The 15,437-nt window shown below is 41.6% G+C and overlaps 1 protein-coding gene across 8 annotated transcripts in view; it reads right to left on the bottom strand.

The window, feature by feature from the left end:
• Astn2 (astrotactin 2) overlaps positions 1–15,437 on the bottom strand; it is an 854,736-nt gene that overhangs the window by 168,714 nt on the left and 670,585 nt on the right. For all 8 annotated transcript variants that reach the window (XM_090330513.1, XM_090330512.1, XM_090330508.1 and 5 more), the window contains one exon: positions 5,868–6,133. In XM_090330513.1, coding sequence (XP_090186639.1) covers positions 5,868–6,133 — 266 coding nt within the window. The remainder of the gene's footprint in view (positions 1–5,867; positions 6,134–15,437) is intronic.

Raw genomic sequence — 15,437 nt, forward strand, 5'->3', positions numbered from 1 at the left:
GCTGAGATCTGAGAATCATGGCTCAAAGCCAGTCCAGGCAAGAAGATCCATGAGATCCTAATCTCCAAGTGACCAGCAAATGCAAGAAGTAGTACTGTGGCTCAAGAGGTAGAATGTCCACCTTGGGTGAAAAAGTTAATGTCTTGAATCCAAGCCCTAGTACCTGCACACACACAAAAGTATGAGTTCCAAAAATACTTAGAAAGTCAGGAAATTCTTCTGAAATCTTTCCATTTGCAATCTTCTCTTCTGGGGTCCACTAATAGCCTTTTCATACAAAATATAAATTCTGTTCAAAAATATCATGCACTTACAAAATTAGCAAGTACTACCTAGGAGAAATCAAAGGGAGAAGAGAAAAAGGCAATGGTATTTTTGACAAATATTATTTTATATAGGTCAGAGATGTATATTTGCCAAGCAGTTGGCACTATGTATCCCTATCTCATTAGATTTCCACAGAAGTCAGGGTCTTGAGACTATATGTCATAGATGTGGAAACAGAGGGCTGCAGGTATCCCTCAGTTTTGCATAATGGATAAAGGACTCCAATCCAAGGAAGTGTAATACAGACCCTCCACTCTCTGCTTCTATGAAGACAAAAGTTCTTGTTGAAAGTTCAGGTGAAAAAAAATGGACTTTATCTATCTGATTCTTCAAGTTGGGAAATTAGGGTAATGAAATGGGACAGAACTGAACAAAGACTTTGGTGCAAAATTCAGTGTCAAAGCCCAAGACCTTTAACTCCAGTATTTCATCCATGTCTACATTCTTCAGCATGCAGACAGAGAGATTGGAAAGCTATGATAGAAGGGATGCCAAAAGTTTGAGGCAATGGTGGAAACGAAAATAAGGATGCCAGCTGGGAGCCAGTGGCTCATATCTGTAATTCTAGCTACTCAGGAGATTGAGATCCGAGAATCGTGGCTTGAAGCCGGCCAGTTAGAAAAGTCCATGACACTCTTATCTCCAATAAACTACTGAAATAAACAAACAAAAGTCAGAAGTGGAGTTGTGGCTCAAATGGATGAACACCAGCCTTGAACAAAAAAAGTTCAGAGATAACCAACCAGGACCTGAGTTCCAGCCCCAAGAATAGCATCAAAAAAAAAAAAACAGGAAGGAAGGAAAGAGAGAAAAAGAGAGGGGGGAGGGAGGGAGGGAAGAAGGAAGGAAGGAAGGAAGGAAGGAAGGAAGGAAGGAAGGAAGGAAGGAAGGAAGGAAGGAAGGAAGGAAGGGGAAGGGAAGGGAAGGGAAGGGAAAGGGAAGGGAAAGGGAAGGGAAGGGAAAGGGAAGAAAAGGGAAGGGAAAGGGAAGGGAAAGGGAAGGGAAAGGGAAGGGAAGGGAAGGGAAGAAGGAAGGAAGGAAGGAAGAAAGAAGGAAAGAAAGAAAGAAAGAAAGAAAGAAAGAAAGAAAGAAAGAAAGAAAGAAAGAAAGAGTACCTGCTTTACCTTCAGAAATGCTTTGCTAGGTAGCCATATTCCTGAACTCAAGAACAAGTTCAACTTCTAGACCTGGAGTGGACTTCTCTCATACAATCCTTCTACAACCCATCTCCCTTAAAACTATCTAATTTGTATCTCAGTTTCTACACGGCTATTTAGTTCAGGCAGGGAAAGGAGCTACTGGAAACTCAGAAGCCATTTGCAGTCGGTCAGTTCTAACACTTCTTTGCAGGGACAACTAGAAAGAACATGATGCAAAGAAGAGGTCAGCACCCGTGTCTGTGTCTGCCCTCACGTCTCCAAGACTAAACTGTCTCCCCCTCCCCCATACACCCATCGCTTTGCCTGGCCTCTCCACAGCATTATCTAGTCTTGGTTCAGACATTGGTTCTTATTCAGTTCTTCAAATGGGCTGTGTCTGCCCAGTCTTCAGATCCTTGCAGGAGCTGGGTCTTTTCCCTGGATTGCTGCTTCCTTCTCTTCCCCAAATCCTTCACATCCGCTTTAGGCAGCTGGCCCCAAGGTCTTAGTTTAAGTGTCACTTCCTCAGAAAAGCCCTCTCTGACCCCACAACCCTAGACTTGTCATTAGTGGTTTACACAGTTTGACTTTACTTTGTGTGGTCATTTTGTGAATAACACTTTTCTCCATGAGTCTTTAAAGTCCATGAAAATGGGAAGACCATGTCAAAATCCAAGGTTGCTGCTCAGTGGTAGAATTAGGTGCTTATCATTTATAAGGCTCTGACTTGTATCCCCCATCATGCTCATAAGAACATATACTGCGTACACATATGTACACACACACACACACACACACACACACACACACACACACACTTGTGCGCGCGCGCACACACACACACACACATTTCCACTTGTCCTAATGCTCCTTTTCTCAAGGGGCAACACAGTATTTGGCATTGACTAGGTACTCAAAAATACAAAATTAAGCCAGGTACCAGTGGCTCACACCTGTAATCCTAGCTACTCAGGAAGCTGAGATCTAAGGACTGTGGTTTGAAGCCAGCCTGAGCAAGAAAGTCTGTGAGACTCTTCTCCGATAAACTACTCAGAAAACATTGGAAGTTGTGCTGCGGTAGAGTGGTAGAGTGCTAGCCTTGAACCCAAAAGGCTCACGGCCAGCTTCCAGGCTCTGAGTTCAAACCCCAGAAAGAGGGTGGGAAATACAAAATTAATGAAAAGACAACTAGGGAATCTAATTCTTTAGGACTCTTGCAAGGAGAACAGTGACATCTAGTGACCACATTTGTATTTGGTATCCTCTGATACATCAGTGCACATAGCTTCAACATAATGACTACTAAATCTACCAGCTCATGCCAGGCGCTGGGCTGGTGGCTTAAGCCTGTAATCCTAGCTACTCAGAAGGTTCAGGTCTGAGGATTGCAGGTCAAAGCCAACCTAGGCAGGAAAATCCCCTGAGATTCTTAACTGCCAAAAACTAGAAATGGAACTGTAGCTCAATGTGATAGAGTACTTGCCTTGAGCACAAAAGCTCAGGGACAGATTTTTGGCCCTGACTCTGAATTCAATCCCCAAGCCTGGCACAAAAAGAAACAAAAACAACTCCTCCCCCCCCCAAAAAAAAAACCTTACCAACTTGGAACCTGACAATCTACATGCTGTTATAGTGTCTTTCCAACTGATGATTATCATTATTCCCTATGTTTATCATTTCTTTGCACTCCTATTTTATAAAGTCTTATTATGTCTACATTTATTCATACCAGTTAGCGCATTTGAGGTTGGGGGGGTATTTGCATATCTGCGTGTAGTATAACTTAAAAATAAAAGAGGAGGTAGAAGGAATCCTAGTGGGAAGATGAAGTATTATAGTTTTGCATACAACTGAATGCAAAAGTTCATTAGAAGGCCAGGAGCATAGCCTAGTGGTAGAGTGCTCACCTAGCATGCACAAAACCTTGGGTTCAAACCACATACTCAGAAAAAGCTAGAAGTGGTGCTGTGTCTCAGGTGGAAGAGTGCTAGCCTTGTGAAAAAAGTGTCCATGGACAGTACTCAGGCCCTGAGTTCAAAGCCCAGTACTGGCAAAAAAAATTAAAAAGTTCATTACACCCCATCTCAACAGAAAATCCTGGACTTGGTAGATGTGTCTTCTATCCTAGTTATAATGGTGAGTATAAACAGGAGGCTCAACGTCTAGGAAAGCCTGGACAAAATGCAAGCTGTTATTTCAAATAACCAAAGCAAGAAGGGCTGGAGGCATGGCTCAAATGGTAGAGCTACTGCCTAGCAAGCATAAAGCCCTAACTTCAAACACCAAATTAATAGAGAAAGGATAATGTGCTATGTAATGTGATGATGCCCTTTTAAAACATTATTTTCTTCACTGATTATTATGTTCATTTATTCTATAATTGATAAGTGTCTTGGTAGTTCATTAATAAGGGAGGCCATAGAGTCTTTCTACTGCATGAGGATCTTGTCATTTATTTAACTGCTCTCTCATTGGTAATAAGTCAGGTAATTTACAGAGAGGTCCTCCAAAATGTATGTCGTGTAAATCTCCAGCTAATTGTGTAACTTTAGTATCTCCTTGCTCTAATAATAATGACTAAAATTCTCCAAGGTTCATAATACTCTAAATTATCAGGAAACTTCCCATCCCTTTCATGTCTTCTCATCCTGTAGTCTTAGTCACGGGGAATTTATTTGTTTTGTCCTTGTACAGAATAGATTCTTCCTAAGGTCATATATCTTAACAGTCTACACACTATTGATGGTCATATGGATTGATGTTGCCAGAATGTTGCATGGTACATGATTTTTCTCGTATTTGGAAGGTGGACCCCAAATATAAACACCTACAAACACACACACACACACACACACACACACACACACACACACACACACACACGATTGAGCTGACTAAAGCATGGTATACACAAAGGAGAACGGTTCATGGCATAACCCCTTTGAAAAATCATTAGATAGTTTAACAAAATGAACACCATGGAATCTTAAATATGTCTTGACTGAAGAGAGTGAGGGGTGGCTAAATGGAAAGAGGAATGGCAGGTGACTATAATCACAATCCCCAAAGTATACACATGAAAATAGAACTAGGAAACATGAAGAGATCTGTAGGGATGCAAGAGGTGGGAGGGGGAAGCAAAATGATGGTGGAGTGTTACTGCCCACAATGAATTGCACACATAGATGGACAAGTTCAACTGAAACTCACTTGTACAACTATTTACAGACAATCATTTTTAACGTGTCCTGGGAACAGAAGTATGGAAAGCAATGAGCCGAATAATTCATAATCTCCCTTCAAGCCCTGAATGCTATCATTAAAAGGCAGGAGACACAGAAGAGAAGAGAAAATGATAATTCATAATTATGCATGTAAGTAGTCTTAATTTGTATAAATCACTCAACATCTTTGAGGCTTCCTCCACTATCACATGAGTGTGACACGAGGGTGAACCATACAGAATTACCATTTTTAAAAGTAATGGCCAAATATTAGCAATTTCATGCAAACTAATGCAATATTCCTAAATATAGTGTAGATCAAAGAGGCAGGTTACATGAGATAATCCAGCTTTAGACCTGAGGCAGAAACTTCAAGGGTTTCACCAAACCTGTGTCTTCTCTTCTTCTAGGAACACAGTTAAGAGAATATATTTACCTGTCTTCGTTGGAGTTAGGGGTAGACTATGTCTGAGTTATAATTCATGGAATCATAACAGAAATGACATTGGTCTCTTTCATACTTGGCCTGTCTAAAACATTTTCTTATAACTGTATATGCTCTTTCTCCTTCCACCATGACAATGGAAGAATCAGATCATGAGAGCATCCATGGGATAGTATAGGTCTATAAGCTACCTATACCCACCAATCAAAACCATTTACTGGCTGGGAGCTTGGCCAAGTGGTAGAATGCTTGCCTAGCATGCATGAAGACCCAGATTCAATTCTTGGGTACCACATACATAGAAAAAAGCCAGAAGTGATACTATGGCTCAAGTGGTAGAGCTCCAGCCTTGAGAAAGCCCAAGAACTCAGAGCTCAGAGCTCAGGCTCTGAGTTCAAGGCCCAGGACTGGTAAAAACAAAAACAAAAACAAAAACATTTACTAGGGATCTGCACCAACAATAAGCTTATGTATATTTTTGTCAAGATGCTGAGATTTTCAGGTTTGATGGTTATAGCAGCTAGTGTCATCCAGTTCTAGCCATAAGTATTTTAGGACATATCAAGAAATTAATCAATTCCATTGAGTACCGTGAGGCTACTGTTGCTGTTTGATGATGATGGTGATGATGATGATGATGATGGTGGTGGTGGTGGTGGTGGTGCTGGAAATCTCTATGGACAAACAGTATACAAGTGAAGGGTCAGTCATTTGGGGGCTAGGGAAGCTTACCTCCTTGGTGGCATTGTCTTGGATGAGGGTGTAAAGTGGTATTACACGGTTGATCTCCAGCAGCACTGGTGTGGGGCTCAGTTGCTCCTTGCCAGGCCGGCGGCAAAGGTGGCAGGTAGAGGGACAGCGTCCTTTCTCCTCACAGCGAATTTCCACACCTGAGATCAGTTGGTCATCTGACAGCATCTGGGCTGTCAGCAGACCGGAGAGGTAGGTGATGAAGGGCATGGACTTGAGCTCTTTCTTGCTACCCAGCTCTGTGGTCTCTGGAGAGACATAAAACAGGCAGAAGTATGCAGCTGAATTGTACTGACTAAGAAGATTCCAGAATATCCCACCACCATCATCACCACCAACTAACACACATAGACACAGACACAGACACAGACACAGACACAGACACACACGCACAAAATATGTTCGAAGGATCTGGAATCTGTAAAGAAAAAGGACAAAAGATATATAGAGAGAGTTATCCATGATGTTTTATAAAGGCCAACCTAAGGGTTGTGTGGTGTTTTGTGCTTCCATTCATACTAATTTTACTCAAGCTTCCTTTAGTCCTGTGTTCTGCCATGTTTAAAATGGGTAACTTGAGCTAATATGCAAGTGAACTGTCTGATGCAAATAATCATTTACCCCAACTATAAATTTCCTTTGTCTATGGTCAGTCTTATCACCCTTTAAAATTTCCTTCCAGATCCATAGTTTCCATGAAACAATACAACAGAGAGAAACATAAGCTCTGGGTAAAGCTAATTTCAATTTAAATCTCAGTTCTGCTTGATACTACCTCTGCAACCTTGGAAACAAAAGCTCTCTTAATAACTAAGAAATTATAGTCATTAACACTGAAATAAGGTTAAGAAAACCTAGCAACCAATTATTAGTGGTAAACAAGACAGGAGAAGTTAGGATTGTCAGAAACAGGGATATGTTTCCTACTTTATTCTATACTCACACATGTTCCCTTTCTCAAACTTTCTGCTTCATCATGTGGACACTAAGGAGTAATTCATGCTTGTTCTATTCTGTGCTGTCCTTCTTGGGCTACCCAATTAATATTTCCTATCCCTATGTCTTTTTATATGTTGTGCTATCTTCCTCTCTCACTTTCCTTTTTTTTTTCCAGTTCATCAATACTTTGTCCCAATTTTACATTCCTTTGTAAGTCTTTCCTCATTTCCCTAGACTCTCTTCTCTGAATAATTTTTTTCTTGCCAGTCATGGAACTTGAACTCTGGACCTGGGCATTGTCCCTGAGTTCTTCAGCACAAGGCTACTGCTCTACCCCTAAAGCCACAGCACCACTTGTGGTTTTCTGGTGGTTAACTGGAGATAAGAGTCTCACAGACTTTAGTGCCTGGGCTGGCTCTGAACCATGATTCTCAGATCTCAGCCTTCTGAATGGCTAGGATTACAGGCATGAGCCACCATGCTCAGCTAAGCCCTCACCATACCAGGCATACCTGGTGCTTCACAAGTGCCACTTCATTTCTTCCTTTTTCTTTTTTCCAGTCCTATGGCTTGAACTCAAGACCTGGGCACTGTCCTTGAGCTTTCTCAAGGCTAGCACTCTGGCACTTGAGCCACGGTGCCACTTCTGGCTTTTTCTATCTATGTGGTGCTAAGGAATGGAACCCGGGGCTTCATGTATGCTAGGCAAGCATTCTACCACTAGGCTCTGTTCCCAGCCCTCAATAAATATTTCTATCATTTAGATCTTCTCTGCAGTACATTTTACCTTCCCACTTATACTTTGACTTTGCTAACATGATTGGCTTTAAGAAAAAGTGTCCATTTATCAATATTATAAAGGATTTTTTTTGGTTGTGTTTTGTTGGGGGCAGTCCTAGGGCTTGAACTCAGGCACTGGGCACTATCCTTGGACTTTCTCAAGACTAGTGCTCTACCACTTGAGCCACAGTACTACTTCCAGCTTTTTCTGTGTTTTTTGGTGCTAAGGAATCGAACCCAGGAATTTGTATATACTAGGCAAGCATTCTTACTACTAGGCCATATACCTGATTCAATATTATAATGTTTTGAAGACTGAAAGTCGTGTCACTCATTACCATTTCAGCTGCAGTGCCTAACATGATGCTTGAGATGTACTGGAGATTTAGTCAGGGAGGAAGTTCGTCGAACTCTGGGATGACAAGAGCCACATTCATAACCTAGAAATTCCCAAATTCTCAAGTATTCTAGAAATTTTGGAAGCATCCCAGGAACTTCATACATCGGGCAAGGTGAAACTGGATATTCTGGGTTCCAAACCCCCATCTCAGCTTCAAATAGAATAGTTCCAGTTTTACTTACTTAATAGATTGTCCTTCTACAAAATATTTTGTAAAAAAAAAAAAAAAAAGAAGAGATTCTGGGCCAGGAGTTTGGCCTAGTGGTTGAGTGCTTGCCTACCACATACATAGAAAAAAGCCAGAAGTTGTGCTGAGGCTCAAGTGGTAGAGCTCTGACCTTGAGAAAGTCCAAGGACAGTGCTCAGGCCCTGAGCTCAAGCCCAGGACTGGCAAAAAAAAAAGAAGAAGGGATTATATGCAGCATTGAGGAAAAGGCAAAAGAGGAAAAAATAGGAAGACAGGAGAGACAGCAAACTGGTTAAGGTGGTACCCCCTTTATGCCTGGGGACTCAGGTGGAGACAGCCTGTGGAAATAACACCTCCTTCCCAAAATTCTAGAAAAACAAGACAATGATTCTGACAAAAGCAACCCCCCCCCCCATAACCTTGGTGCAGATCCACTCAGGAGACAGGTGTCCCTCTCCATGGGGTAAGGGGATAGCTAAACAACCAGATAAAAGAACAACAGAGACTCAACAAGAAGGTTACAAAAGGGAAACCTAGTGTGCCTATAGCAGGCTACTGATTTCCAGATCCCACTTCTTGCTCACTTTTACAGAGAAGTCAGTATTCTTCCCCTCTCCTCTTCCTCCTCCTCCTCTTCCTTCTCCTTTATCTCCCTGCCCATCTTTTCCTACTTCTCCCCTCCCTTTTCCTCTTTCTCCTCCTCCTTCTCTCCCTCCTCCTTTTCTTTCTGCTCCTCTTCCTTCCCTTGCTTAGGAAGAGGATGGTAAAACCTCACGTGACATAGTCATCCTTCTAAGTTGAGAGTCCAGCATAGGCACTTACACTAATGTGCCAATAGTTAAGAAGCTTTCCCCCAGTTTTCCCTGGTATCTTACTTACCTTCAAGTACACTTTGTCTCTGCTCCCCCTTCTCTTACCTCATAAACCTTTATTTGGTCAAAAGGAAGAATCCAAGATGCCCAGACGGTATCAATAACAAACATCTTAAAAAATAAAAAATAACTTCTATAACTCAGAAGGTTACTCTTCCATTATTCACTGTGTGAATGATGCCCTCAAAGGTATGCAGTGCATGATCTGAGTGTCAAAACAGAGGGCATTACACTAAGCAACAGAGCTTGAGCACACAATAGCTTCTACCAAGCCTGGCGAAATCAAGGTAAGATGCTACTTCAGCAGACATTGACACCCCAGCCACTGAGGTCAGGAAGGAAAAGGAGAGTTTCTCCTACTCTTAGCTTTGACTTGCAGTGACATGCAGCTGATCTGGAAATGGACTTGCCAATTAGAAATACAAATAAAGGCAGCCTTCATTCATTTACTCTCTGGGCCCTGGGGCCTGGGATCTGGACTCCACCTTTTCTGTCTGGCTGTCAACAAATGCTTATGAGCTGCAGATCAAAGGCTCTGGGGGAGGAAGACAAGACGAATTCCAACTAACCATTCCTTCAGAAGGATTAAAGAAGAGTAGTTACTAAGATAAACAAAACAAGGCTGTGAAAAGGCATCCCAGCAACTGGGGAGATGGAGACAGTCTTCTACACAGACATGTCTAAAGGAGACAAAGATGATGAGTTTTAGAACTGAAGACCAAAGTTCGTTTTGGACAATGGTGACTTCACACTTGGAAGAGAATGGCCCATTTGTGGGAGAAGATTGGGAAGAAGTGAAAACTGTGAGGATAGTGGGAATCTGCCCACACTCTGGCGACAGGTCAACAGCATAGGGACCACAGGGACAAATTCACTCTACTTCTTGCCTCTGTAAATAAAGTTTTATTGGAACACAGCCAGTCCTTTTCCATGTGTTGTGTATGACTACAATGGTAGAAACTAATAGTTACAGTTAAGATGCTATGACACAGAAAGGCTAAATTTTCGTGAAAACAAAACAAAACATTGTGACCCCCATCCTCACTGTAATTGACAGAAGGAGGATTCAGTTTCAGAGCAAGGACCCAAACGTGATTACATGGAATTGTGGCAATATGATGGGTTAAACGGTAAAAAAAAAATCTCCAAGGAGAAACAATAGAGTAGAACATCTTTTTCTCTGGTCATAAAACAGAAGTATAAGGTACTGCGAGAATACATTATAAAAAATACTGATCTACTATGAACTATCTACCACATTTTAAACAAGAAGAGTCCAAAACAGGGGAAATAACTTTCTAAAACCACAGACAGAGCTAGTAATTCTTTCAGTAGTACATGGCCCAATCTTCTGATGACCCACCCATTCATTCCCTGAGCAACCATGGTAGTATATCTCAAAAGACACCAACAGTGCAACCTGTATAACACTTTGCCGTATATACACACACCATTTAACTGGGGAAAAAAAATGTAGCTTGGTACCAGGCTCAAAATTTCTTTTGTTGGGCCAGCTAACGGTGACTCATTCCTGTAATCTTAGTCAGGAGGCTAAAATCTGAAGATCATGATTCAAAGCCAGCCAGATCATGGTAGGAAAGTCCATGATACTTCAGTTAACTAACAAATGAGGGAGTGGGTAACAGAGTTAAAAAATAAATGTACTCATTATCTTACTTATGTAACTGTAACCCCTCTCCGTGTATCACTTTTACAATAAAATAAATTAAAGAATCATGCTATTTGAGCTCTCAGAGTATTTAACTGGGATGATAGGTTGAAAAAACACTTTAGATTTATGATTAGAAGCAGAGCAGGAAAGAACTAGGTTATTGTGTTGCTAACTGGATGCAATATCTAACCCAATGCCTGTGGATGTTTGCTTGATTAATGTTTTGCTTTTGTTTTGTCTTAGGGCTTGAACTTAGGGCCTGGGTCCTGTCCCTGAACTTTTTGGCTTAAGGCTAGCCGTCTACCACATGAGACACAGCTTCATTTCCAATCTAGAGTCTACTGAGTATCATTGTTACATTGGGCCACCTTTTGTCTCACCAAATAGTACAATTCTTTAGAAAGACTAAGTCAAAGCCCAATAAAAATAAGTATCAGTAAATGGGTACTTGTGAGAGGGGAAGGTAAGAATGAAAAGAAGAAAGTTGGGAGAATGAAGGCAAGTATTCATCATAAATGCCATAGAATTAAGAAATAAAAAGACAAGGGTGTTGAAAGGGAGAGTGAAAGTGTTGAAGGATTAACACAGATCCAGATGCATTGTATGCATACACTGCTTTGTTAAATTGCCAAAAAAAAAATCCAAAACCAAAAACCCTCAATACATCACCTAAAAACTAAGAAAAGTGAGGGATGGGATGGGTTGAAGAGGTACGTAACAATAGTGAGTGGGGCAGCATTGATCAAGACACATTGTATTCACAACCTGCTCTTTGAATTCCTTTGTACAATGACTTAGACACTAAAAACACTTTAGTGTTTAGAGGCCTTGAGTAAAACTCAATCACAGCAGCAGTACAGAATTAACAATTGGACTAAAGGGCTGATTTCACAAAAGTAGAGCACTCAACAATCATCTGGTCTTACTTCTCTGCTTACCAAGTATGGAACCTGAGACTAAAGTAGGGAGAAAGACTCACCTGTGAAATGCCATGCACATTTACTAGCACAATTCTTTACTTGAAAGTGCATCATGCATGTCAGGCACCAATGGCTCCCTCCTGTAATCTTTGCTGATCAGGAGGCTGAGATCTGAGGACCACAATTCAAAGCCAACCCATGCAGAAAAGTACATGAGACTCTTATCTCCATTGAACTATCTAGAAAAAGCCAGAAGTGGTGCTGTGCCTCAAGTGGTAGAGCACTAGCACTGAACACAAAAAGGCTCAGGGATAGTGCTCAGGCCCTGAGCTCAACCCGAGGACCAGAAAAAATAAATAAATAATTAAACCTCAACGTGCATATCTTTATTATGCGCATGAGAGTCATGGCCACAATTTTGAACACATGCCTCCCCGTTCTAAGACAATCTCCAAAAATAAGTCCTATAGTCATAGTCATCTCCTGCTTAAACTCTTTACTATGTTTAAAGATCAAAACTTTTAAGGTGGTTCAGGGACAATGTGGAATCTAGACAGCCCACTGCTTCTTTAGTCTGATCTCTTACCCTGTCCCACCTACTTCTCTTATTTTCAGTTACAGTGACCTTTCCATTGCTTGTATACACCCTGTGTCTTCCTCAGTCTTGGCAGATGCTCTTTGCAGAAAGCTTCCTTCCATCCCACTCTTATTCCCTGACTTCTCCTTAACTAACTTTCCACTCTTCCTTCAGATCCAAGCAAGAGTCAAAAGTCCATGGAGAGAATCTTTCCTTGAACTTCCCCCATCACCAATGTATATTCAGGTTTCTTACTACAGATCTTCAACACCATCCTAATCACTGTACATCACCTAGTGATGTATCAGTTTTGTTGGTCTCCACATCCACCAGACCCAGACTTTAAAACTCTCTACAATAAATACAGGTTGTTTTCTTGGGAGTGTGGCGTAGAGTTAGAGTGCTTGCCTAGCATGCATGAAGCCCTGTGTTCAATTCCTTGGTACCACAAAACACATTAAAAGCCAGAAGTGGTGCAGTGACTCAAGTGGTAGTATGCTAACCTCGAGAAAGCCCAAGGACAGTGCCAAGTCCTGAGTTCAAGCCCCAAGATTTGCACAAGTAAAAAATAAATAAATAAATGCAGGTTGTAAATATAATGTCCATATATTTCTGGAGCAATATGATATGCCCCAAGTGTTGGTAAATCTAAGAACCAGGATCTGGAAACTATTAGAATGGCAACCACCAAAGCTCATTTTCATGACCCAACCTCTTCCCAAAGTAAAATGAGTGTTCTCCATGGAAAGGTCAGCATAGGAAGAGCTGCTCAATTTTCCATTTCTGTTGACCTCTACACTTGCAAGTAGGCCCTTGCCTTTGAGGGAGTGAGAGAGGTGGGTTAAAACAGGCCTGTCTTTAGCAGGCCAAGGATAAAGAGCATTTTTGAAGAGTCTTATCCTCTGTTCACATTTCCCATCCCTCTGAACAATGCTTCCAAAATAGAATCATGTCTGGTTTCAAGCCCAACTCAGTTCCAATGACACTACAACCCATTCATTTGAGAACCTGCCAACTGAACTCTCTTTTTTCTCCTCCCAACTTCCCGCTGGGTATTATTTTGTTGCCACCAAAAAAAAAAAAAATCCTCAGTTGAAGTGACAACTCCTTGTTGGGAGGGCAGCCAGGGCTTTTCGGCAGGAGGTGATGGCATTGCTTGCCCTCATCCAGAAAACAAAACAAAAGCATCAGACGAAGGGCTTCTGGGAGAGCCAAAGCGGCTGGGATGTTTGTTCAATCCTAGGCAACAGAGGAGGGCCCTGCCTCCCCAGTCAGACAGGCTTGCTTTGGCAATAGACTTTTACTTAAGCATTTAAAGGCTCCACAGGGACCAGAGGGGCTCAAATTAGAAACAGTAAAGGAGGGGAAAAGGGGTGAGACTTTTATATCATAAAGAATGGCCTTTCTTACAGCTATAGCCTCCCAGGAATTACTGAAATGGGATCATGTCTTAGGCGGAGTTACTGTCTCCTATTGAAGGAAAGTTGTTACTCAGAGTCCTGACCCATACAAATATCCTTAGCAGGGGGAAAAATAACCAGCTGTGAAGCCATCAGCAAGGCCTTTTGCGTTGTGCAATCCAAACTTCTCTGTCTAACAGACTCAAGCGTCATAAGGTGTCCTTTATAAATGACAGTACCAACCTAAAAGAATCACGGTGAGGGTAAAACAAGGTGCCTGACACTGGCTGGGCATCCAGTCAGTTGTGATTTGCTGTGTAGCTGAGGTTGTTTATAATTATATTGCTGCTGTTTTAATAGGATATTTAAAAAAAAAAAAGAAGGAAAAAAAGATTGGGGACCGGGTGTTTGGTCTAGTGTTAAGAGATCTAGAAAGCCCTGGGTTCAATTCCTTGGTACCACAAACATGAGAAAAACTGGAAGTGGCTCAGTGCCCAGGCCCTGAGTTCAAGCCCTAGGTCTGACAAGAAAAAAATAGAAATTTTTATTGAGGCACCAAGACATAGTAGAAATAAAATCTCTTTATTACACCTCTAGATGCAGAAATTTACCAAGTTAAACTCTAACTAGTGTCATAACTCTAGAAAGTGCAGTCAGAACAAGGAAATTTAAGAAAAATCAAAATAGAGAGAGGATTTTCTTAGGAGAAAAATGTACCCACGTGTAGTATCTCTAGCTCACAGATAATATATCCCTGTCCCTGGCCACAGGATGCATGGGGCATGCTACCTGCATATCTGAGTGTATAAGGGTCCTCATAACTACCAGTTGGACAATTTATCGTGACCAGTAACTGAAAAAATAGTGAGCTAGAGTCTATATCCTAATGACTTGTGCCATCAGACTAGAAGGGGTTACAAGGACTAGCACAGACGTCCAGAGGTTGCTGGTGAAAAAATGCTTACACAGCCCCTGGACCAGAAAAGGAACTGATCTGGAACTTAAAAAATCATGCCCAAGGGGGCCGGGAGTTTGGCCTAGTGGTTAAAGTGCTTGCCTAGCATGCATGAAGACCCAGGTTCGATTCCTCGGTACCACATACATAGAAAAAAAGCCGGAAGTGGTGCTGAGGCTCAAGTGGTAGAGCTCTAGCCTTGAGAAAGTCCAAGGACAGTGCTCAGGCCCTGAGCTCAAGCCCTGGACTGGCAAAAAAAAAAAATCATGCCCAAGAATTCTAACAGAGAGCAAGTGGTCCGTCCCTTCAGGGAGGGAGCCTCTGTGAAGTGAGCAGCCCCCAGTCTCCAACAAGCAGTAACTTGGTAAAAGCCCTCAAGGGAAAGAGCTTACTTTAAAACTCCCTAGAACTAGTGTGAAGAGCTAGCTCACAGTACGATGGACCCAAGCCTTCCCATTCCTCCCTTCACCTGTCTTGACCGTGGAAGTGGAAGGAATATAAAGAGGCAATCACTGCAAAATAGTACCAAAGTAAATCAAAAACAAAACAAACAAAGAAGGTCCAGAGGTGAAATGAAGGTGAAAAAGTTTCTAACTCTTTCTTTCTTTCTTCCTTTCTCTTTCTTCCTTTCTTTCTTTCTTTCATTCTTTCTTTCTTTTTTAAGGTTTTCAAGTCTTAATGTCTACACTGAGAAGGGCAAGGAGATTTGACTTGTCAAATTTAGAAATTGGAGAGATTTTAGCGTGCATGTATTAGTTCTTCATTTGAAACTGTTAGCAATGCAAAACTTCTGGTCCAAAGAGAAAGTACTTTATGTGAGGTCTGTTGTGTGTATGTTAGGGAAAAATAT

The sequence above is a fragment of the Megascapheus bottae genome, chromosome 3 (genome assembly GCF_031878675.1).
Source record: "Megascapheus bottae isolate mThoBot1 chromosome 3, mThoBot2.hap1, whole genome shotgun sequence".
NCBI lineage: Eukaryota > Metazoa > Chordata > Mammalia > Rodentia > Geomyidae > Megascapheus > Megascapheus bottae.